This window comes from Triturus cristatus, chromosome 8, assembly GCF_964204655.1.
Source record: "Triturus cristatus chromosome 8, aTriCri1.1, whole genome shotgun sequence".
Classification (NCBI taxonomy): Eukaryota; Metazoa; Chordata; class Amphibia; order Caudata; family Salamandridae; genus Triturus; species Triturus cristatus.
The window spans coordinates 998,571,489-998,594,703 of NC_140591.1; the positions used below are offsets into that span (position 1 = coordinate 998,571,489).

The 23,215-nt window shown below is 44.8% G+C and overlaps 1 protein-coding gene across 2 annotated transcripts in view; it reads right to left on the reverse strand.

The window, feature by feature from the left end:
* The window catches only part of UGGT2 (UDP-glucose glycoprotein glucosyltransferase 2), a 1,472,699-nt gene that overhangs the window by 700,626 nt on the left and 748,858 nt on the right, over window positions 1-23,215 (reverse strand). For both annotated transcript variants that reach the window (XM_085622547.1, XM_085622546.1), the window contains one exon: window positions 2,010-2,133. In XM_085622547.1, coding sequence (XP_085478673.1) covers window positions 2,010-2,133 — 124 coding nt within the window. The remainder of the gene's footprint in view (window positions 1-2,009; window positions 2,134-23,215) is intronic.

The window sequence follows — 23,215 nt, forward strand, 5'->3', positions numbered from 1 at the left end:
GAGATATTGGTCGAGGTCAGATCATCTTCAACTCCGCATCAGAGAACAATTGGGACCACCTCCTTATGCAATGAATCTCGCATCGACATGACCAGGGACGGCATGGGTCATGGCTCTGGAAGCCAGGTCCAAACAAGAGCCGGAGGAAAGACGGGCTCAGATAATCCAGCTGGAGCCGAGGGAGAACGCACTGGCACTATTCTAGGTGGAAGCCCTCTTAGCTCCTACTGGCCCAAATGTGCACGAGAGGAAGTCGGCAAAGATTTAAAGAGAAGGAGCATGGTTACACGGAACTCCTCAAACTGATGCAGCATGGCTGACTGCCTAGGAAACTCTGGTTGTGCTAGAACCAGCTGCGGGATCGGCAGCAGATTTCAAGAGCAAGAAAGGTGGCGCCACCACTGCACCTATTCAGGTGAATGAGAGTGGAGTGAGGGAGTAAAATCTGGATTTGATTTCTTGTATTCCTTACACTTACCTGAGGGCTTGGAGTGCAACGAAGACTGACATATGTAGTGGCTCCGTCGAATCTAGAACAAGATCAAACCTTGGACGCAGAGCGTAACATGAAACAGTCCCGGTGAGGAACCTCATGCTTGGCAACGTAAAGTTTCGCGTCACATTTGCTGTCAGCCTTTGGGTTCATTGCTGAGCAGCTGCTTCAGGTTTTGGAGCTGTAGCTTGAACTCAGGCACCATAGGTACCCCTGATGGTGATCCATCACACACATTTGTTTGTGACAGTCACTACAGGGCTTAAGACCTGTCATTTTAGAAGGGACATCCATTGCCCACTACAGACTATTTGTGTTAAATATCAATGTTAAGTGTCTCTCAGAGACGAGATAGGGAGTTCCGGATCCATGTCTGATGGCGCAGAAAGACATAAACTGATGTCAGCACATTGCGAGTGGCACCTATACAGGCCCGCATGTAATTTCTGGAGTGGAACGGTGTCAGTGCAGAGGTCCACGGAGCTACCTTCCGGCACGCAGAGGTACTACAAAAAAGTTTACGGATCCATTCTGACACCTAGGGAATATAAAAAAATGAGGTATCTACGGCTAGAAGTAAGTCCCTATCAGGACATTTCTTTTATGTAGCATTAACTGTGCAAGGGATTAACTACATAGGCATACCCATTGTTCCAGCAATGAAAATGATTTTGCTTACAAATATGATCAAGTTTCTAGACCAACTAAAGGCATCCACAACTCATTAGTCAGCTCTGTTCTTGACACATTTTAGAAAATTTAAATAACAGAACATAAAATAACCCTCCGTCTGCAAGTCAACTTTTTTAAGCTATTCTCCTACAACCCTTCTGAACTGTCTCAATGATCCTTCTAAACACAAAATAACTCGATTTTCTTATGGCCCACTTCTGCTTAGTGGCACTATAAAATAAATTATGGGCATACATGACGTCCATAGATATCCTGTGGTCTGCAGCCCTTACATCGCTGTGTAATGGCATGGTATATAGTTTGCATATGCTGTAATTTTATTGACATCCGTAAAAGTTGCCACATCATAATGGAAGGGTTAATGTTATGAACATGGTAAATGTTGCATAACTTGAATTGGAAGTAATACCAGAAATAACATTGTAGTGTAGAAGGGATGCTTGAGGGCATGGAATGCACATTTTTCTGCATGAACATCATTAATGGAACTCAGTGACCATGACAGTTAACTGCAAAATGTGCACTCATCTGCATGCCCCGCCTCTCTTTTTCATGAATGTCCTGTGTGTTAATTGATAATTAAATCATATAGCCAGTCTTTTCCAGTGTAATAAAAAAGACTTACAATAAAGGGATGTGTAATCCAAAGAAAAATGTCACAGCCTGTTCTTTTAATGTGACAATGAGAGTTTTCAAACGGGAAGCAGTAAAAAATAAATAAGTAAAAACAAATATGTATTAGTGCGCTCCGTCAGCAATAATTCAACATGCTGCCTATTGTTGCCTTTATAAACAAAATACAAACGGGTAGTATTTCTTTTACCTGCTCTGGGTATGAAATTTAAGAAGGTCCTCTCTGTGCCAAGAATTGCAGAATTTATACGGGGGACTACATTAGGCTGGTCAATCAAGAAATCTATCACATCCATATGATCATCTAAAAGGCCCTGTTGGAATAAAATACACATTCAAATGAAAATGGCAATCACCACATGTAATCATCACAAAATGAGCGTATAATTCAACATCAGTATATTCTATATATAGACTATAATGTTGCAATTATTTTTTTTCTAGAAAATAAACTTTACCGAATCCAGTGGCAAAAAGAAGTCCATCTATTCAGCTACGTGGTTAAAAAAAACCCCACATAAATATAAATCTGCATCAACCTTTTCAAACTACACTAACTAACAAGAGACAGTATAAAACAGACCATGAGGGTCTCTCTCTGGGTGTTTTGGGAAGTATAAAAACAGCTTTTCATTTAACTGAAACATGCATTGCAAATTCAATGGGTAGTTCATGTTATTGGATTTGCTAATTCTTGTTGGTCAGCTGGGATACAAACATATTTAAAATGAATGATAGACAAAAAAAGGTTCCCACCTTTTCTGTAGCATCTTTTTTATCAGACAACTTTCAAGAGTCCCTGCTCACAGAGCTATGTGACACTTACAGATTGATTAAAAACAGGGGGCCATGGCCTTACGGTAAACAATACAAGCGCATTTAGAATACCGCTCTAAGATGGTCACCATGTTTAAAATCAGTTGGAGAGTGGTACAGCAGCATTGTGGATCAGGTACTGACAACGCTTTTTAAAGAAAGTTGCTACAAAAAATAAGGGAACCCTTTGATCTCATCAATCTTTAGAAGCTTTTGTCAGTGCTTGCTCTCCAGTGCTTCCGGGATGCTCACAGAGTGAAAAATAGTCACTCATGCATTCCAATGGAGACTCAAATACATACTGAAACAGCCAAAAGAAAAACAGTGGCACAAAAGTACTCCATACAGTGGTCCAAAAACTGAAATACAATGACGAAAGCATTTGAGCAAAAGTTCCCCATCAAAAGCCAATAGCTGAAGAAGACAGGCTCAGTTAAAGTAATTATAAAATACAAAATGCTAGCCACGAATGGTGAAAGTGCCATGCATGTCAAATCTAAGAATGGTACAAAGTTGTAAGCATTCGGCAAAATACTGGTCAAGCAAAAAATAAGAGGTCGCTGAATCATTTTCTGTAACATGAATCAACTAGGGGAACAACGTTGAATGTATTACTTCTTCTATGTTAGGAAAGATTTAAAAATAAATTACAACAGCTGGCCCCTACTCCCACAGCTACCTCTTTAGGCCTTGCCTAGGCAGCGCATGCACTCTCTCTTCAAGTCATGCTGTATCTACTGTACAGGCTTTCGGCATGTCCCTCTCTTTTCATTCATGTCTATGTGCCTTTTAAAATCTGGTTCTTTTGGGTGGTGAATCCGCCCCAATTGACCTGCCTTTTGTGTTTTAGTCTCTGCCCATGGCTACTGGCCCTTTCACATGTATTCTTTCTCTTCTGGACATTTGTGTTAGTTTTGGTGCACTATTGTTTTTGTTGGTTTCTGGCTGTAATACTAGTGCTCGTGCGTTTAGTCGCTCCATTACTGTTTATTAAAATGTTCTTAGCAATACTGTTCCCGTTGAGAACAAGAGGCTTTGCAGCCCCGGTCTCCCTCAAGTTAAGAATGGCAACAGCTTCAGGATGTCGCACGCCTTTCTTATTTTCTGAACACGCCTGCTTGTTTTGTTTTTCTATCAAAGCAGAAGAGACATTAGGACCGGCGTGTGCTGGGGCTGCCGGCAGAGGCACAGGGCTTTGTTTAGGCATGGTGCAGGGGTGTCTTCTCTGGCACTCCAGAACCCTGCCAGCACTCACAGCCATCTTCATCTCTCTCTACACGGCCGTGTGGGATGTTCTGTCTAAAATATAAGTGCTTTCCAACACTTCAGTCGCTACGGAGTTAACCAATCCCCATTTTTATTATAATTTTCATACTAATAATGTTCCCGTCCAGAGCATGAGACATTGCAGCCCCTCCCACCACCCTTGTTGAGATTAGTGGTGGGTTTGGGAGACGAGCGCCTTTCTCATTTTCTGCATGCACCCGCTTGTTTTTCTAGCGCAGAGTTTGAGCTGCACACACAGCAGCGGAAAACTGATTACACATTAACGGAGACAATGGGCTTTGTTTTGTGTTTGAATAGGGGAGGAGGGAGCCCACGGTGGCTTCTTTCTAATCCCTTTTCGAGGTTTCAGTCGCTCAATCCCATGCTCTCCTCCTCTTCTTGGGGTGTCTTCTGCGTACAGAGGTGCAGCCTCCTCATGCGTCTGTCGCCTGCTCTCCCCTTCTTTCCATTGTTCTCACACACTCTTTCTGCTCCTCTGTCTGGAGTTCATTCAGCACTTTGCGCAGAAGCAACCTATCCCTTTCTGTGCTATTTCTATCTATTCTGTACAGCTCTCACCCCTATCTTTCCACCAGTGTCCTCTCCTCATGGTGTACACAGCCCGCTCTGAAGCTCCCTCCTCGCTCTGGCTCTCACGGGCTATGTCTGAGACCTCAGTTCCAAAGACCAGGTGCATTACGGCTGTCCTGGGCATCACTGTGCTGTTTGTCATCACCCGGCTGCTCTGGTCCTGGACTGTGGTGTTGGTCCATCCACATTTCTTTTCTTGTGCTGATAGGATTGGGACAATTTTAGAAACCCTCTTCCTACCCTTCTCCCTGAATATGTGACAGGAGAGGTCATTCCATCAGTTTGAACAATAAGTCTATTTATGAGAGAGACTATTTAAATGGCCTGCCAGTACATCTTTTGACTGAGGTTTTACCTCTATGCTCTGATTAGAATTTATATGCTTGGGTTATGCAAGTGTCTGCATATCAGTCAGACCAAATCAGAAGAAAGGCCTGCAAAAAAGCAGCAGTAACCTAAAAGGAATGCATGTTCGAAGTATGAAAGCATGTTCGAAGTATGAAAGTATTGTATAGTTGCAGAGTATCTATCACACATTCCTAAATTGGTCATCATCATGATGATTGTGGACTTTCAGGGTAAAAATCAACTTCTCAATTGATCCACCGCTGTTCATGCCCTCGTCTTGAAATTAGGGAAAGAGATGTAGATATTTACATCTGTTATGTTTTGTGAGTATAGCACTGTCCAATATGGAGGCAGGCAGAGCTCACAATTCTGTGGGAAACACCACAAACTCATTCAACTGACAGACGGCGGTAGAAGGAGGCCTCAAATGACAATTCGGCCATGGCCCGAGCGCCAGAGATTTGAGCATCATGTCCTATGTCAGAGGTGGTTCATCACCTGCAGCAGTGCCTTGAGGTTGCTTAAGTGAGAGGTCTGGTTTGAGCTTCCAGTTTCCTTCGAACTTAGCCTTCCCATTGCAACTAATGTTCATCACATGTGAACAAGTCTTGACATAACTGAAATTGGTCCCGTGTCGAATGTTGTCTACGAGAAACTTTTTAAAGGCTAACACATTTTAAGCAATACTGACATCACCCTAAATGGCACAGACCAAGGGCCTGCCTTGAACTGAAAGAGTTGCCACAAGGCACCTACACGAGAGATCTGACTCATAGTTAACTAATCTTATTTCATGGTTGCCCTTAATAATTATAGCGACTCCCCTGGTACTCCCTCTCTGGTCAGAACATATAACCTCCTGTACCCATCTAAGCTTTCCAAAACACTGCTTACACCCAATTCTTTCCAGATGAGTCTCTGGTAGTAATATTATTTGGGCCTCGCTATCCATTAAAAATTCAACGACCCGTGACACATTTTTTCTAGACCTTAGCCTGTTTACATTCCATGTTAATATGTTAACTATTTTTACTTTATCCATACTCATCTCATAAGATCCAATTGTCTAATGTAAGTACTGTATCATTAGGCCCAGCTGGTTCCTCCCAGAAATGAGAATCAAAAGCTACATCAATGAGAACACTTTTATTTTTATTTTTCTCCCACTGCACCACACACCCAGTGCCCCTCTTACCCCCTCCCACCCAGGAAACCTCCCTTCTACCTCTTGGGCGATGCATTCCGCCCTTTGTGAACCCCCATCCTGAATGGAGAGAGACGGAGGAGGCAGACAGCGAAAAAGAAAAAAGAAATCAGACTATCTACATCTCCTTATAGATTATTACCGAGCCCCAGCATGTGATAGCTCATTTATCCATTTGTCGTATGAAAACATCAACTTCCTCTGGGTCACTTATATTATACATTTTATTCCGCCACATTATTTTCAACATGGCTGGAAATTTTAGTTGTACCTGGGCACCTTTCCCTCGAAGCTCACTAATCTTTGTACCTAGTTCCCACTGCCTCTGGGCCGTCCTCTTACCTAGATCTGATCTAATCTGATACATAAAATCTTCATGCTTTAAGGAGCCCTCTTTTAATGCCTGTCCTAATACCAGTTCTTTCACGGTAAAATTCAAGAAGTTAATCAAAAGTTTCCTCTGAGTTTTCCTATCTGGGTTTAACCTAAAGGGATCTCTATGTGCCCTCTGAATCTCCCTCTCCCATTCAATATCTGATCTGTCAGACATGATTTCTCTCAGCAGGGTACATATGAAAGCTTTAACGTCTCCCTTCGTGGCTCCCTCTGGAATTTTTAAAAACCTCAAATTGTTACGGCGAGATTGTATTTCCAATCTTTCTATGTCCTCTTGTAACCCTCTATTCTGTTTCTTTAACAATTCGATGTCTTTAGAATTTTCTGAGGCTGTTACTGACAATGTTTTAATTTCCTCTTCCAAGGTACTAGTAAGTTTCGCAATGTCATCAAGTTTTTCCTCTATTACTTCGCATTTATCGTGAATCCCCCATTGATTAGACTCAGATATTTCAAATTTCTCAAAAATATCTTGCCTTAGATTCAAAAACAGCTTTTCCATGGAATTTTCACCTCCACCATCTCCACGGTCAGTTACCCCCTCCTCACTGTTCTCACTATTCTCCCCACGCTTCGAATTATCCACCTCACCCATTCTTCTACTACCTTGCGAGGATTAAAAGCTTATATGTGAGGAGTTAGAGGGGCTGATGCTGAGGCCCTGACTAAGGCTAGTACTAAAGCTGGGGCAAATGCTGAAACCAGGGCTAGGATCTGAACTGAAACTATTTAGCACCCCATGGTTTTTAAGCTGTTGCCCATCATCATTCGAAGGTAATTCAGCTAATGCGGAAATTCTATTCTCCACAGGAAGAGGGTCTGGTTGCATCTGTGTCATAGGCTTTTTCCCCTTTGTTTGTGAACTTTCAACGTGTACCATTATTTTGAAATACGACCTTAAGGAAGGAGAAGGTTTCACTGGGACTCGCACTTCCTTCTGCCCACAACGCCGAGGCTTTCCAGCACCTTCTAAAGCTTTCTTTTTGGGGGAGACTGCGGTGACTACCCGAAGTATCTGTTCCCTAAACTCCCTTCCTTTTCCCCTTTTACCTTTCTTCCTCACGTCTGGGAGCGATCTCAACTGATACCGGCTCCTCACTCGTGTCTCATTTTCGGTTGACACGTTCTCTGTTACGTGCTCCGATGGCCTCTGCACCAGACACAACTCATTTAAAGATTTTAAATCATTTGATAAAGTGTGGTTATTTCCTTCTCCCTATACCTGGCCTCTGGCCGCACTAACTGAACCACCTTTACTCTCCCATCTAGGGTCGTGGCCAGCTTCTAGAAAGCTAGGGGGAAGCTCTTCCATCGACCTCTGTGCCCTCCGAGGCCCCCCCTGTACCTGTGTACTCTTTGTCTTCTCCCTCTTACTCCCGACAACTTGCCACCATTGAAAAGTTCCTTGTGTGCTTTGTAATAAGGGTGTGAACTTAGCTTTGTTGCCACTGCTGCCCTCAGCTGTGCTCCCAGCGTCTTTCTCCTGTGCCGGCTCGCGCTCTGACCTTCCTCTGTGGACCCGGAAGCCAACTGCCAAGATCGGCGCTCTAGTTTTCCATAGGAACCCAGCTGCTCGACGATGCCAGACTCCGTATTTCGTCTCCGCTGCTGGACCCATACGTGCTGGAGCTCGGTGTAAGTCCGCTAAAAATTGCATTTTAAATCAATTTTAAATCCTTCACTATGTTAAATAGTGATATCTGTACTTCGCGCTATAATGTCCGTGCTCGATTCTTCGCCTTTGCCTCACTGCCTCCTCTCTGTCCGGGGAGCTCCAGCGACTGGCGTCAGCTCGCCGCTATGTTTCCCCCTCCTTCCCAGCTAATGCAGAATTCTGTACTGTCGTATATTATGGGCCGAATAATGATTACCCAGATTCTTTGGAAAAATTGGAGTCTTGTCTGTTGGAGACAACAGCCCCTATTATACTACGAGGAGATTTTAATATGGTTATAAATAAAGGATTAGATAGGACCTCGAAAGCAAAGTACACTAATCCACCAAAAACATTCTCTAGACTAACAAGTATAGTGAGAGAATTTAATTTAGTTAATATATGGCATATAATGAAAACGGATATGAGAGAATTCACCTTTTATAGCAAAAAATATAAGCACCACTCTCACATAGATTATTTCTTATTAGATCAGGAGTTATGTGGAGAGGTGATAGAGGTGATCCATATCCCAGCTATAGTATAGGACCATTCTGCGGTTGTATTATCACTAAGGTATCACCAAAAAGAGGAGCATAGAAGGTGGACTTTAGATAGGGCGACCCTCTTAGATGAGATGGTAGTTGAAGATTTGAGGGAAAAATCTAAGAGTTTTTTTTTATTATCAACAAGAGCTCAGCAGAACTCAAGTGGGGAGCAGCAGAGGAGGAACTGCTACGAGAGGAGGAGGCGAAGGGCACCCGCAAACACCCGATATCCATGGAGTGGGCACAACTCCTCATCCTGTTTAAGCAAGCAGACATAACAGGGGACACCCCAGACACGTCACAGCCCACCCCCCGCGCCCCGGCGACCCCCCCCGACCGTCCCGGGTCAACGGAGGACACAAACAACCCGCAGGAAAGACAACATACCCAGCGGCGAAGGCGTGTGCAGGCCCGGTCCCCCGGCTGGGCGTTAAATGGCAACCCGACCACCCGCCCCCTCCCCCCCCCCCCCTGGGGAGCCTTAAAGCACACCGCATACACCTACCACCAACCCGTACATACTGTGTCATAGGAGCACCTCGTCCGCCGGCCTCACGTCCCCCCTCCCCCCCTTCCACACTTCACTCACTTCCTCCCTTCCTCCCATAACATACCCAGTTTTGGGGCCCCCCCTACCCCGGGGCCCGTTCCAAGCCGCCTCACAGGCATAGATAATCCCAGTTGGCGGTTTACATACTGTTGTTCTAGTTACAAGACATGCTAGGGAATTTGAGACAAGAGGGGACACTATATAGACCGTGATGGGAAGATAAAGTTACCCCTGATCGAGACGGAAGATATAGACACGACCAGGGCGTTAGACAGGGGGACCAGATGGAACCGGCACAGGGGAAGACAGGTCTCTCGGACCATCGGGGAAGACCCGATGACTAATGCACTACAGCTTCCACACACTATGTCTTTCCCAATGGCCCAGAATGTTACAATACAGCAATTCAGGTTCATAACTGTGAATGTTTCATATGATGTAATATATGCAAAACCCTAATAAAAACATGTCAAAAAAAAAAAACAAGAGCTCAGCAGAAGGGGATATTGTGTGAGATGCTTATAAAGCATATTTAAGGGGAGCTCTAAAATCGATTATGGTAGGGAAAAATCGAACGGAGAAACAAGAAAGAGAGAATAGAATCAAAGATATTAAGAATAAAGAAGGGGAGCTACAGAAAGCATCTATAGAACACTTCAATCGAGTACAGGCCCTAAGTAAAGAGTTAGAGGGGCTGCAAGCCGCATTCCAGGCAAAGTTAGATAAAAGATCACTCGATAAGTGGAAGGCAAGTAAACTTCAGCATTTCCCCTATGGGGAGAAATGTGGCTCACTATTAGCCTGGAAAGTAAAGGCAGATAGGGCAAGAAATACAATACGGGAGCTGATTAGCTGCGAATCAGGTGACCTTCTTAATGTTAATTCAGATATTTGTAGAGAGGCTTGTAGATATATGAAAGACTTATATAGAGAAGATATTTCACCTAGTCAAGTAGATATAAAGGAGTGGCTTGGCTTAACAATACTCCCTCGGTTATCTACGGAGCAATTAAATGCCCTAGAAGGAGAGATCAATGAGGGAGAGATAAGAGCTCAGTGTAATAAAATGGTTAAGGGAAAGGCAGCTGGACCTGATGGTCTTCCTGTCAAAGTTTTTCTTTGTATTAGAAACATTGTAATTCCTACCCTACAAGTTTTATTTAATAAGATATATATGGGTGGGAAGAAGGTCCCTAAATCTTGGTTAGAAGCCACAGTTACCATGAACCTGAAACCTAATAAGGATCCACGGAAGATAGATTCATATAGACCGATATCTTTATTAAATACAGAGTACAAGATATTTTCTGGTATTATTGCATCTCGGGTAGCCAATGCAATACACGAGGTTATTCACCCAAATCAAAGAGGTTTTATACCAGGGAGGCAACTAAATGAATTGACCTTTCAGTTATTAGGAGCTATAGATATGGCGGAGGCTCGGAAATTACCTTTGACTATAGTGGCAGAGGACGCTGCTAAAGCTTTCGATCAGGTACACTGGCCATACCTATGGGAGGCTCTGCGAAGCTTTGGTTTTCCACAAAATATGTTAAGGGCGGTACAGACTCTGTATCACGGTCCCAAAGCTAGAGTACTGATAAATGGGAGGCTGTTAGATTGGTTTGAAATCTTTAGAGGGACAAGACAGGTCTGCCCCCTCTCCCCACTCATTTTTAATATATATTGAGCCATTGGCTAACTTGATTAGGGCAGACTCAGATATTCATCCTTTTAAATTTTATAATTTTGAAGTTAAGTTAGGGCTTTATGCAGATGATCTGTTGCTGTATACAAGTAACCCGCAAGACGCAATCTCAAACTTGATGAGGAAGGTGGAGGTTTTCGGCCTTATATCTGGGTATAAAGTGAACCCAGGGAAAACTCAGATTATGGATTGGAATCAGGGTGTGGTAAGCTGTGGGGCGAAGAATCAAATAAGGTACTTGGGAGTGCAAATAACACAGAAAATGGAGAATATTCTAAAAATCAATTGGAAGAAAGTCAGTAAAGAAGTAACCGGCCTACTCTCTAAATGGGCGAATCTACCATTGAATATTTATGGAAGGGTTAACCTTATAAAAATGATAATTCTACCAAGAGTGACATTTTTTTTCAATACTATCCTGTTGACTTTCCAGAAGAAAGATATAGCAAATCTCCAGGGAAGAATAGGAAGTTTTGTCTGGGCATCAAAAGGCCCCAGGATTTCCTGGAAAAAACTACATAGGCGGCTCGAAATCGGAGGACTGGCATTACCAGATGTACTAGTGTATTGTTATGCATTTCAGTTTAAGAATGTCCGCATGCTGGCCAACAAAGCTGATAAATCAACAATAGGTGTACTTTTTGAAGCATTACTGACTGACAAGGTCAAACCAATTTTCTTTTTAAATATGGTGACCCCATATTTTTTTCAAGGTTGAGGCTCAAGATTTTAAAGTCAGCATTACATACGTGGATGTATGAACGAAAAACTCTAAGAGTCCCATACTTCTCATCATGAGCACCAATCTGGGACTCTCCAGGTACACCCGAGTGTTTGAGGGATCAGCTAAGTCAGCCTTTGAAAACAGGAGGTATTTGTTACTGGGCAGACCTTAAGGTGGGTATAAATTTGATGAGCTGGGACGCATTGAGTAACTGCACCAACGGTCTGCTGACAAGGTTCAAATACTATCAACTGAGTTCCTGGTGGGCAACGCAAGACTGGGTAGAGATAGAGGATTCCAAATTTGATCAAGTAATGAGAACTGGCCAGAGGAGAAAGGAAACATTGTTTTGATATTGGGCCTTCGTGGAGATGGGTGGAAAGATTGAGAATGAAATTTTAAAATTGTGGGGTGAAGAGTTTGATAATCGAGATTTGATGCAAATGTGCAGTAACTCACATCTTACACTACGAAAAGTAGTAAAATCGGCACCACTCAAACGGAATCACCTGTTTACCACCTATAGAGTTTACTGGTCCCATGTAAAACTCTCCAAAGTCACTGGTAATACCTATACCTGTCCCAGGTGTATGCAAGCAGCAGCAGATGATATACATATGCTTATGTTATGTTAAAAAATAGTCCCTTTTTGGAATGCGATAAGTGGTTTTTTGGGAGAAACCATTGGGATACAACTTAAAGTAAGCATATGTACAATTTTCTTTGGGCTAAGTCTGGACCAAGAAGAACAAATTACTGCTGTTGAATCCAAATTTTTGTTCTATGTAGTTTTGTTGGCAACACGTGAGATTTGTAAATTATGGAAATCTGGGAATCCTACGATTTTTTCTGAGTGCCTCAGGAGTGTTATCTATATGAGCGAATCTGATATGGCATGTGATCAAAAAAGCAGAAAGTGTGGGCTCCGTTGATAAAGTGGAGAGAAAAGGAAACGCGAGTCCCATGATTATGCCACCTACTCTGTTGGCCATATTCTGGCACATGCATCAAGCTAGGATTTTGCGAGTCCTTAATTGCGAATATTAAGGATTCGCAATTTAAGGACTCGCAAAATCCTATGCTTGTAGGAATCACTATATTAATAGCGATTCCTACACATTCCTTATTTGCGACTCACAAATTGCGAGTCGCAAATAAGGACTAGCTTCCCATTCATTCCTATGGGCCTACAGGCCAAAAGGAATGAATGGGAAATTGCAAGCGCAATTTGCGAGTACCAATAGGTACTCGCAAATTGCGCATGCAATTTCAGGGTGCAAGGGTGTCAGAAGAACACCCTGTTGCACCCCTGGAATTGACCTGTGCACATATGGGCATGTGTGTGTGCAACATGAAACTTTGAGAAGTGCACAAAAGTGCATTTTTCAAAGGTTTTGCAAATTACCATGAAGTTCAACATTCATGGTAATTTGCGCCCCCTATTAGCGAAATCGCTAATTTTATTACTTTAATGCATTGCATTTAAGGAATCTCAATTTGCGATTCCTTAAATTCATTCGCAATTTAGGTAATCGCAATTTAGAGATTACTTAAATTGCGATTTTTTCATTTGGGATGATGCATCCCAAATGCAAATATACAGGTCGCAAAGGGGCAGATTCTGAGAATCTGCCCGTTTGCGACCGGTTTTTCTTTTGATGCATGTGCCTGATTATCTCCTATTCTCCGGCAGACTCAGTAAAGGAGATGGAATTGGAAACAGTAGTAGTGTACTTGTGGGTCACCACTCTTTCGGTCTCATTTTATGGTCCATGGTCTGGTTCAAACTGGTAAGACCTTGAGAGAGTAGAGTATAACCCAGCAAGATATTTGGCAAAATGAGGACAATAAAAACAAAAATAAAAAATAATCACCCTAAATGGCGATCGCCGTGGTAAATAAAATATACTTTAGTACAGAGATTTATTCACATCATTTTAAGGACACTTCATATGGAAAGGACCTGCAATCTGGCCATTTATTTCTTTTTCACAAGATGGAGAAGCTATTTCACAAATATCTCCAATAAGGTAAGAAAATGTAATTAAATGTAACACACTTATTAAACTTAAAATCGCATACAATTTATTTGCATCAAGTTCAAAATGAGGAAAAATAATTCAAGGTAATTCCTATTTTCTCCCGCTACATTCAGGTGGCATTCTGAACTTTCCACTCGGATGGTGGTCCTCAACTAACACCAGGTATCCTTCAAAGATAATTGAATCTCTGGATCCTGCATTAGTGATTCATAAGATCTCTATTCTACCTTTTGGTGGTTTCTACCTGGTGATAGCCGAGAGAGGTTGATATCATTAAGGCTGAATGAGGATTATACCAGTCACAGAGCACATCTTGTGGACAATGGCTGAGACACTTTTCGTCAAGAACTGTGTCAATTCTCCACAAAGGTATGTTTTTTATTCAGTGATAACTTCATTATCATTCTGTGGGTTCAGAGGGATACCTTGACCTCACCAGTGACCTGAGCATACTTGGGAGTGATTCTTCTATGACGAATGTTGATGAATTTAGGATATCACCGAATTCACAACCATATAGCCATACATCAGGCATCCACTTGTCCATATTGATTTCTCAGAGGATGTTGTGAGAGGCCGGTATCTTCTCTAACTTGTGCACATTGCCTCTCTAAACCTAGTATCTAGCTATTTGACCTCATACCAGCATGTCCAATATAAATCAAGGGACCTTCAGAAGAGTAGGCTGAGCTTTTCCTAGGATGTCATACTGGTAATTACTCATAGGAGAAGCGTGGTTTCTCAGCATGCTCCAATTCCTGGCACATAAGGCAGCATGCAACTTTCTATTACACCAGTGTATTAACTACTTGGAAATATATTCACTCAAGGAGGAGTTTTTTGAAACCACACAATAATGCCCCTACCTATGCCGGCTTAACGAACCTGGGATGAGTCATGGGGAATAAGTATCCACCAGCCCAGTAGCATGAGGCCCCATTTTTAAATATGGTCTGCTTATTTTGTGGGTAAGAACCTGAATGTTGGCTTGAAGACAATCGGTTGGCAACTGGACCCGTCACAACTCAACTTTCCATAATGGCCAAAGAACAAAATCTGACCTTTTGAGCCACTGTCACCACAGTCAAAACAAACTGCAGCTAAAATGAAGACCCGCCACTCGTGGCCCACCATATGACCCTTTCCCCCCGAAAGCCTTCACCAAAGAGCTTCTATGGATCATCGCAGTACTAACACCTTTCTCAATCTCTTCATAGGCTCAGCCACATTTCCGGACACATGGAAACATGCCTCAAACACACCCCTGCTCAAGAAACAATTGGTTGACCCAGCCACAATCTCCAGCTACAGACCCATTTCTCTCCTACCATACCCAGCCAAGGTCTTAGAGAAACTAAACAACTAACGCCTCACTAACCACCTCAGCAACCACCTTCTCCTCAATGTCAAGCAGTCCAGTTTCAGGCTTAACCACAGTCCAGAAATAGCATTCATCGTCGCCACAGAGGACATCCGCATGATCCTTGAAAGAGGAGAAATTAAAGCCCACATTCTCCAGGACCTCTCTGCAACATTTGACACAGTCTCACACCCCATCCTCATCACATGCCTGTATGAGTCTGGTATCCAATGACCTGCTCTCTGCTGGATCTGCTCCTTCTTATCAGTTAGAAGACAAGCTGTCAGCCTGGCACCTTACTCCTCAGTGCCTGCAAACTCATCTGTAGAGTGCATCAAGGTACTTTGCTCAGCCCCACCCTGTTCAACTTATACACCCTCCCTCTGGCCAGTGTCATCAACGCACACAACATCAACACCCTCAACTACGCAGATAACATGCAACTCATACTGTTCCCCTCAGACAAGACAATCAATTCGAGAAAACAGTTTACTTTCTGCATAAACCATGTTGTCAACCATCTCAAGTTCAACACTTACAAGACAGAAGCAGTGATCTTTGGCAAGAACATTACGCCATGGGATTCTAACTGGTGGCCGGCAGAACTCTGACCCACACCCAACACCCACGCCAGGAATCTCAGAGACATCACTAACAGCAAACTGGACATGACTGCACAAGTCAATCTACCCTAGGCAGGGCTAGGCATTCACAGATGCTCAGCACCGGGATACCCTTGCAGTTACAAATACACATAACATAACCTAAAAAGACACTTGTCTTCAGCATTTTTGGCTACAATGTCTTCCAATCGGCATGGCTCTGGGAATGGCACCATTCACTATAACCCTTACATAATCTTCTATTTACCTGACGTTTTCCTATTCAATGTAGGTGGATGACGAGGATGTTTAAAGATTGAATTGGGAGTGATTTCTAGGCCCAGAACAATAAACAACAAGGAACTGGTACTTTTCACGCTCCACAACCCACCTCTCTATGAATAATGGTGAATTGCAGGGCACACCCATAATACAGAGGGATAAGCAATTTGCGATTGTGAACATGTGTGGAAAAGGTGACAGACCCAGAGTATGCTTCACTCTCTAATTGTCTCATCGAAAGTTGGTGTCACCAGCTCCTAGTCTGCAGCACCTGACATCTATGGCCACTTCAGTATCCTTGTTTGTATACAGCATGATAGTTTGGTCCAGCAAATAATCTATGGTGTATTGAAAACCTTGTTATTTTTTCACCTCCAACAGCTAATTACTTTTGCGCTTCAGAAGCTTGAATAATGGCTTGGTCCATGTGTGTACAATTAGTAATCCTCACAACAAGGATGTGGCGCTCACAGACATTTGGAGAGGTATGGTGCCACTTCACATCTTGTACCTTCCTTCCATAGAGAACATAACAAAAATATAGAATTGTGCTTTGAAAAATTCACATGTACTGGGAAGCAGAATGATTTGTTCTCTTGAAGGTGCAGAAGAAATCCACAGAGTCAAGTGTGACGTTTCCTTTCATTGCGGGCATAGATTAGTAGATCATTACTGACGCTGAGAGTACAAGACAGTCTAACCAATACCTCACAGAAGGCATTCTGGAACACTTCAGCTGCTGGTTGAGACTCCAAAGCTCGTCCCCAGTCGTCATACGCACAGAAGCGACAAGGGACGATGACTCATTTTGACGTATGAGCCAGGTGAGCAATTTCCCAGCTTTGTCCCCGATGTGGTGTGTTCGTGCCAAATGTGCGGCATAATTAAGACATTGCAGCCGCTCTAGCAATCGTGCATGTTCCTCCCCGTGGTTGTCAAGTTGTCTTTGGGACCCCTCAGTCGCTCCTCGTTCACTAGTTGCCAGCTTCCTTTCTAAAGTAGGGAGTTCCTTTTCCAGCTGCACCCTGATGCCCGCCTGTGTACCTTGAGGGCGTCCCACTCTAACAATGGCGACAAAGCTGTGCCCGCATTTTCATCAAAGTATTGAGACACACTAGTAGCCACAAGTCTCGGAATGATGCATCAAGCAGGACATCTGGTTGAAGTCCCCACACAGGAACTGGCGGTTCTGTGTCTTCCCATTGCAACTCCACCATGTGTGGGTTATGATATGAGTGCATCCGCCCCATATAGTAGGCCCCGGAGACACTCGATAGAAGATTATTCAACACCATAAAGCGGTCTAGGCGTACATGGAGGCCGTGCGCTCCCGAGTAATAGGAATATACCCTATCCTGCGGGATGCTGTGGCGCCAAGCGTCAGTTAAGTGCCAGTGCGTGGCCCAATGGTTTAACGCTTTCGCGGCAGTGTGTGTAGCCATGCCAGGAAAGGGAGGAAAGGAGGGGTCTAGTGACACATCCAATACACTATTATAGTCTCCGCCTAATATCATGGGAACATTATGCCATTTGGCCAGTTTGTGGGAGATCAATTCCAAAAAGGCTGCCTGCTCCATGTTGGATGCATACAGCGATGCAAGTTGGATCTGCCTCTCGTCCAAGACACCCTTGACTATGACGTACCTACCCTCAGCGTCTATATAGGAGTCCACCACCCGGAAGGGAGTCCCTGGCTTTACCCACACCAAAACTCCACGCACCTACGCCGAATAGCCCGTCGCGTGTAGTTGACCCCTCCAGCGCCTATGTAGACGTGCCACTTCTGGCTTGTGCAAGAGTGTCTCCTGTAGAAGTGCTATTTGTACATGGTGGAGTTTCAGATAGGAGTAAATTAGATATCGACGTGACAGACTATGAATGCCTCTCATATTCCAGGTTCCTATCTTGATAGGTGCCATAACGTTTGGATACTAGCAGCGCATGTGGTCCAGCCACACCAAGGGGTGGGGTGAGTCAATGCTACGTGTGTGTGGGCAAGTCCAGAGTACATCCCCTCATGCATGCCAATGTCACAATTGTCCCACCCCAGTACGTAAACGATGAAATGCTGAACAATAAAGCAATTAACAGAAATAAAAAATAAAAAAACAATATCACACGGGCTAATATGCAACAGGTAACCGCCCAAAAATTAATCGAATACCAAAAGGACGAGTGTGCAACAGGCAATCGTCCAAACCATGTATTTAAGCATCATTTAACCTATGTCTGGAGTGTGTGCTGCACGCTACAATCAGTGAGTGTCTAGGGGAGAGGAGAGTCTCCCCAGGGCTCCCCGACTGTCAGACAGTCATGAATCTGCCTGGGGTGGCGACGACGGGAACGACGGGAAGCCTCGCCAATTGTTCTGGTTTTTAAATGATCAGGCAGTGGTTCAGTCCCCAAAGGAGCGTACATATCAAGCCAGTCCTCAGCCTCCACAGATGTGGTGAAAAAGTGTATTTTACCATTTGCCACTACTCTCAGATGTGCCGGAAATAATAAGGAGTATCTCAGATCGTTCTGTCTTAGGTGCCTCTTCACCGCCATGTAAGAGAATCTCTGATTTTGCACTTGGATCGTGTAGTCAGGAAAGAACATTACCTTTTGATTATCCACTTAAATCTCCCGCAGTTTCCTGCAGTATTGTGTCCCTGTCTCTATAATTCAACAGGCGGATCAAGAGCGGTCTGGGATTGGACCCCAATGGCAGGGGTCTGGCTGCCACCCGATGTGCTCTCTCTACCACAAAATGCAGGGAGAGGGCTTCCTCTGGGAAGATTCTACGTAGGCAACAGGATTTCTCCCTTCTGTTTCCTCCGGCAGACCTACCACTTGTACGTTGTTGCGTCGGGCCCAGCCTTCCGTGTCTTCTGCCCTGTCCTCGAGAAAGTCCACTCTGTTGAGGAGGTGTTGTATATTCTTGTCCGCTGCCACCACCTGAGGAGTCATTTCCGCTGCCGTGGTTTCAAGCACATTAGTGCGGTCCGCTAGTTTGTGATGGTCTGCATGGAGAAGCGTTAGGTCAATGATTGCCTTATCAATTTTGCTTTCCAAGGCAGTACGGGTGTGATTCAAGGTCTCCCCCAGTTTTTCCACTGCTGCCAGGACCGCATCTAACTTGCTGGTCATGAGGGCCTGAGATTCTGTATTTGCCACTTTGCCTGCTTTAGCCGTTGTTTGTGGAGGTGGAGCCGGTGTGTCCGTCACGCTCGTCTTAACTCGTCTGCCCCGCGACATCGATCTAGGGATGTCAATGTGATGGGGCTGGCACACATCAAAAAAGCATCCAGTCGTGTTGTAGCATCTCAGTTGGGCTCTTCCGCTGTACCCAAGGAATCGCCTTCAGTATTTGCGTGCACGTGATTGACTCCAGTATCTCCACATCTTCACCCCCCTATGCCAACAGTATGCAGCCTTCTAGCAGATTCAGTCAGTGGCAATACATTAAAATGACACACGAGGACAAGTTATGGGACAGCACATCAGGGGCCGAGTAATGAGTGAGCCGTCCAGAATGTGCACACCTGCTGGGAACCAAAACCTCTGGCTACAGGGCAACACCTCAATTCTGACCTCCCTGCAGATCTCGTGGGCACTGACAGGAGCGCCGCAGTCTCACTGTGTCTTCAGCTCAGTTCAATTACGATTGCGCATTGGCTGCTGCACCACATACTTCAGCCACAGCAGGCAGGGTCAATTTACCAGGCTGCACAGGAAGCCCCACAGGTTAGAGGCCCGCCGGAATTGGAGGCATGTGGGGACCACATCGCAGAAGTGGGCTTCTGGCATAGGCACTCACCGCAGGGGTCCAGGCAGGCTCCGCTGTCAGCCGCCGACGTCAGCTCAGCTCCAGCGTGGCTCTGATGAGGGGTTCATGGACAGGCCATAACGTAGGCTTCCCGCCTTCGCCACAGTTCCGTCCACAGGAAAGCAGACCAACGGCAGCGTCAGAGAAGCCACTCCAGGTCAGCAGGCATCGGGTGGTGGTCTCCTAGGCAGTGTGGCCCCTGCACGGCAGAGAGCGGCCGCAGCAAGCGAGCCGCAGGCAGTCAGCGCGGAGTGCGCAACAGTTCGTGGCCTGGTGGGTGGGGCCAGTCCCCGAGCCTGTGTGAGCGGCTGTGCTGGCCCAGCAGCGTCTCAACGGGCCCCTGGAAAGTCCGCAGGTCCCGGTGCAGAGAACTCAGCCCGATCGCCCCAAAACTCACAGCGGGCCACAGGGTAGGTTCAGCAGCTGTTTGGGGAAAACTCAGCCTCAGCGGATCAATGTGCCCGGATATTTTAGGCCAACATGGGGAGCCACCGACGGAGCTCTACACGAGCACGTCTTCCTCCATTGCCTGCGTGGCCACGCCCCCCTCTTTTCCATTCTCTAATAATGGGAGCCACTGAGGAGCCCCAATCACACAATATTTCCCTTTTTGCAAGGAGGGACCCTAGATTGAATAATATGCGCTGGGAGGAAGGTGCGTTCGATTCACACCAAATCCCTAATAGGATTAGTGGGGGTCCCATGGTTATCTGAATGTCAATAGCAGCCTCCAACCTGAGAGTCACCCCCTCACAGAACTCAAGCAAGATCAGGCAATCCTAGAGTGTATGCAGGAAGGTTACCAGGTGTCCACAGCCTCTCAGACAGTACTAATCCAACAACCGTTCCCATTTCATGTAGCAGAACTCTAGTTTAGTAGATGCTGTGCAGTATTTTTAGTTGAATTGATCTGTAACGAAACTTATTCGCTACCTGTCGAGGGAATGTTAAATCATCTCCATAGTCCTCATTCTCGAGGTCTCCAATGTCTCTTTGCCATCTCGCCCTTAACAGTTTTAATTCACTTGGGGTGTTCCTCATTAAGGCTTGATAGGTGAGAGAAATCAGTTTTGTAAGCATTGGCAAACCTAATAACCTATTCTCCAGATGCGAGGTTCCATAATTTCCTCCTCTGATGTGATCCTTGCCAACAGTGCATGGCGCAATTGCAAATATTTGAATATCTGGGAGGACGTTATCTCATATTCCGCCTGAAGGTGGGTGAAGAGCATCATCCCATTAGCGTCCCATACATCCGCCAGGGTACTGCGTCCAAATGGATCCCATTGTCGGAAACCCGTAAGCCCAGCCACCTTCTTCAACCGAGTGCCAACCCATAATGCAGTCCCCGGAGTAAGGCGCCCCCTCCCTCCCATGTCCCTGTGTAGCTCATGCCATAGTGTTACCGTCACCTTCGTTGTGGGGTGGGGGTGTCTTCTTTTAGCTTCCCCCCTAGAGAACATGTAGGTAACCTTCACTCCCAGCATCTCCCTGTCCATTATGAATGCTGGGTTCTCTATTGGTGCACATGTCCAATCATTGATTATGCTCAACTGTGCCACCTTGTAATAGAGTTGCAAGTTAGGGAGTGCTATCCCTCCATCATAGGTGAAGCGTTGTAAGTTGGCGAGCAATATTCTCGAGGTGCCCCCTGTCACAGTAATTGGCTAATTATCGCATCAACTTACCTGAAAAATTATTTGGGGATCCCATGAGGGCTATTTTGTAGTATATAAGTAAAGTGTGGGAGGGCCACCATTTTTAACAATTCCGCCTTCCCCATTAAGGAGGGGCAAACCTCCCCAGTGTTTAACATCTGTTTCCAAATTCCGTAGTAGTGAGGCAAGATTGTCCCCACAATAAGAGATTGTACTTCGAGAAATTCATATCTCCAAATATTTAAAGCATGTTCCTTCAATACACAGCAGCATTGAGAGGTTGGCCCCAGCCGTCCTTGTACCCATTGGGAAGATTAAGGATTTCCTCCAATTATTCGGCGCTCTGAATATTTCCTATAAAGTGCAAATATTTTGCCTACTCTTTTCAGGGTTGGCCAGCAATAATAGCACATCATTTGCGTATAGCGAGATACGATCCTCCCCTGTGGGTTCCATTCCCGGCCCTCAACCTGTGCTTTCATTTGCACCCATTCAGCTAATGGCTCAAGTGCTAGTGCAAACAGTAATGGTGAGAGGGGGCAGCTAATTGGGAATGTCTCTAAGAGGATCCAGGTCACCTTCAGTAGCGCTTGAGGTTTGTACATAACAAACGATCCCAGGCCAGGAATTATGGTCCAAAACCTATTTTCTCTAAGACCGCAAACATATAGGACCATTCCACAGAGTCAAACGCTTTGTGGGCATCAAGGGAGGCCACTGCCAGCGGTTCTCACAAGTCTGTGCAGCTATATTGTTAAGTAGCCTTCTGAGGTTAAACCTTGTGGCTCCTTGGGACATAAACCCCGTTTTGGTCTGGATGTACCTAATCTAAAATCACTCCACTCAGCCTGTTCTTTAGAGCTTTTGCTGGAATGTTTGCATTAACATTCAGAAGTGAGATGGGTCTGTAGGAGTTCCATCTATATGGGGGTTTCCCTGATTTTAGGACAGATATCACCATTGCCATCCGCAAATGTCTGGGGAGTTCACCTTCTTCATAGGCCTTCTTATACATCTTGTGGAGGGAGGCACCAGTTTCATGGACAGTCTGTGCAGGAACTTCACTGGGAGACTATTCGGCCCTGGTGCCTTTCTGGTCTGTAATTGTAAGAGCACCAAGCAGATCTACCCCTCTGTTAGATCAAACTCTACCTCCAGCACTTTCCCTCTATCCAATTTCCTAGAAGGACAGTCCCTAACAAAGGCTTTCATCTCTACTCCCTCCCTCATGGGGCTCCCGGCATAAAAACTCACATGAGTAACTGGCCATGACCGCTACAATATTATCACTTCCATCTACTCTTTTCCTATGTGGATCCACTAACTCAGTTATATGTGATCTTGTTACGTCCCTGGCTGTAAACCATGATTAGAGTTTTCCTGTCTTGTCCTCTACTTCATATATTCTCCACTGTCAGGCTAGTTATATTAATTTAACCTCATTAGTCGCCACCGTTTCTATACTCTGCCTGCTTCTGGATCAGGTGTTGAATTTTCTCTTCTGTTGGGGTGTGGGCCTTTCTTTCCTCCAAATGTCAAATCTCTTGTTTTAGTTCTCTGCACTCCCTTACTCTCTTCCCTTTCCTGAGAGTATCTCCCCCCTTATTTTAGCTTTAGAAGCCTACCAGAGAATGATCTTGTATTTAGCAGTTTCCGCATACTCCTGAAAATACAGGTTCATAATGTTAGAAAGCATCTCTACTTCCTTTGGGGAAGTTAAGTGCCATGCGCTATTCCCTAATTACTCTCACCTGTGGAGCCTGCAGTGTAGCATAATTTCACACTTATCACATCATGTCAAGCTTGGGCTTGCATTAATTTCCAGATTATCATAAC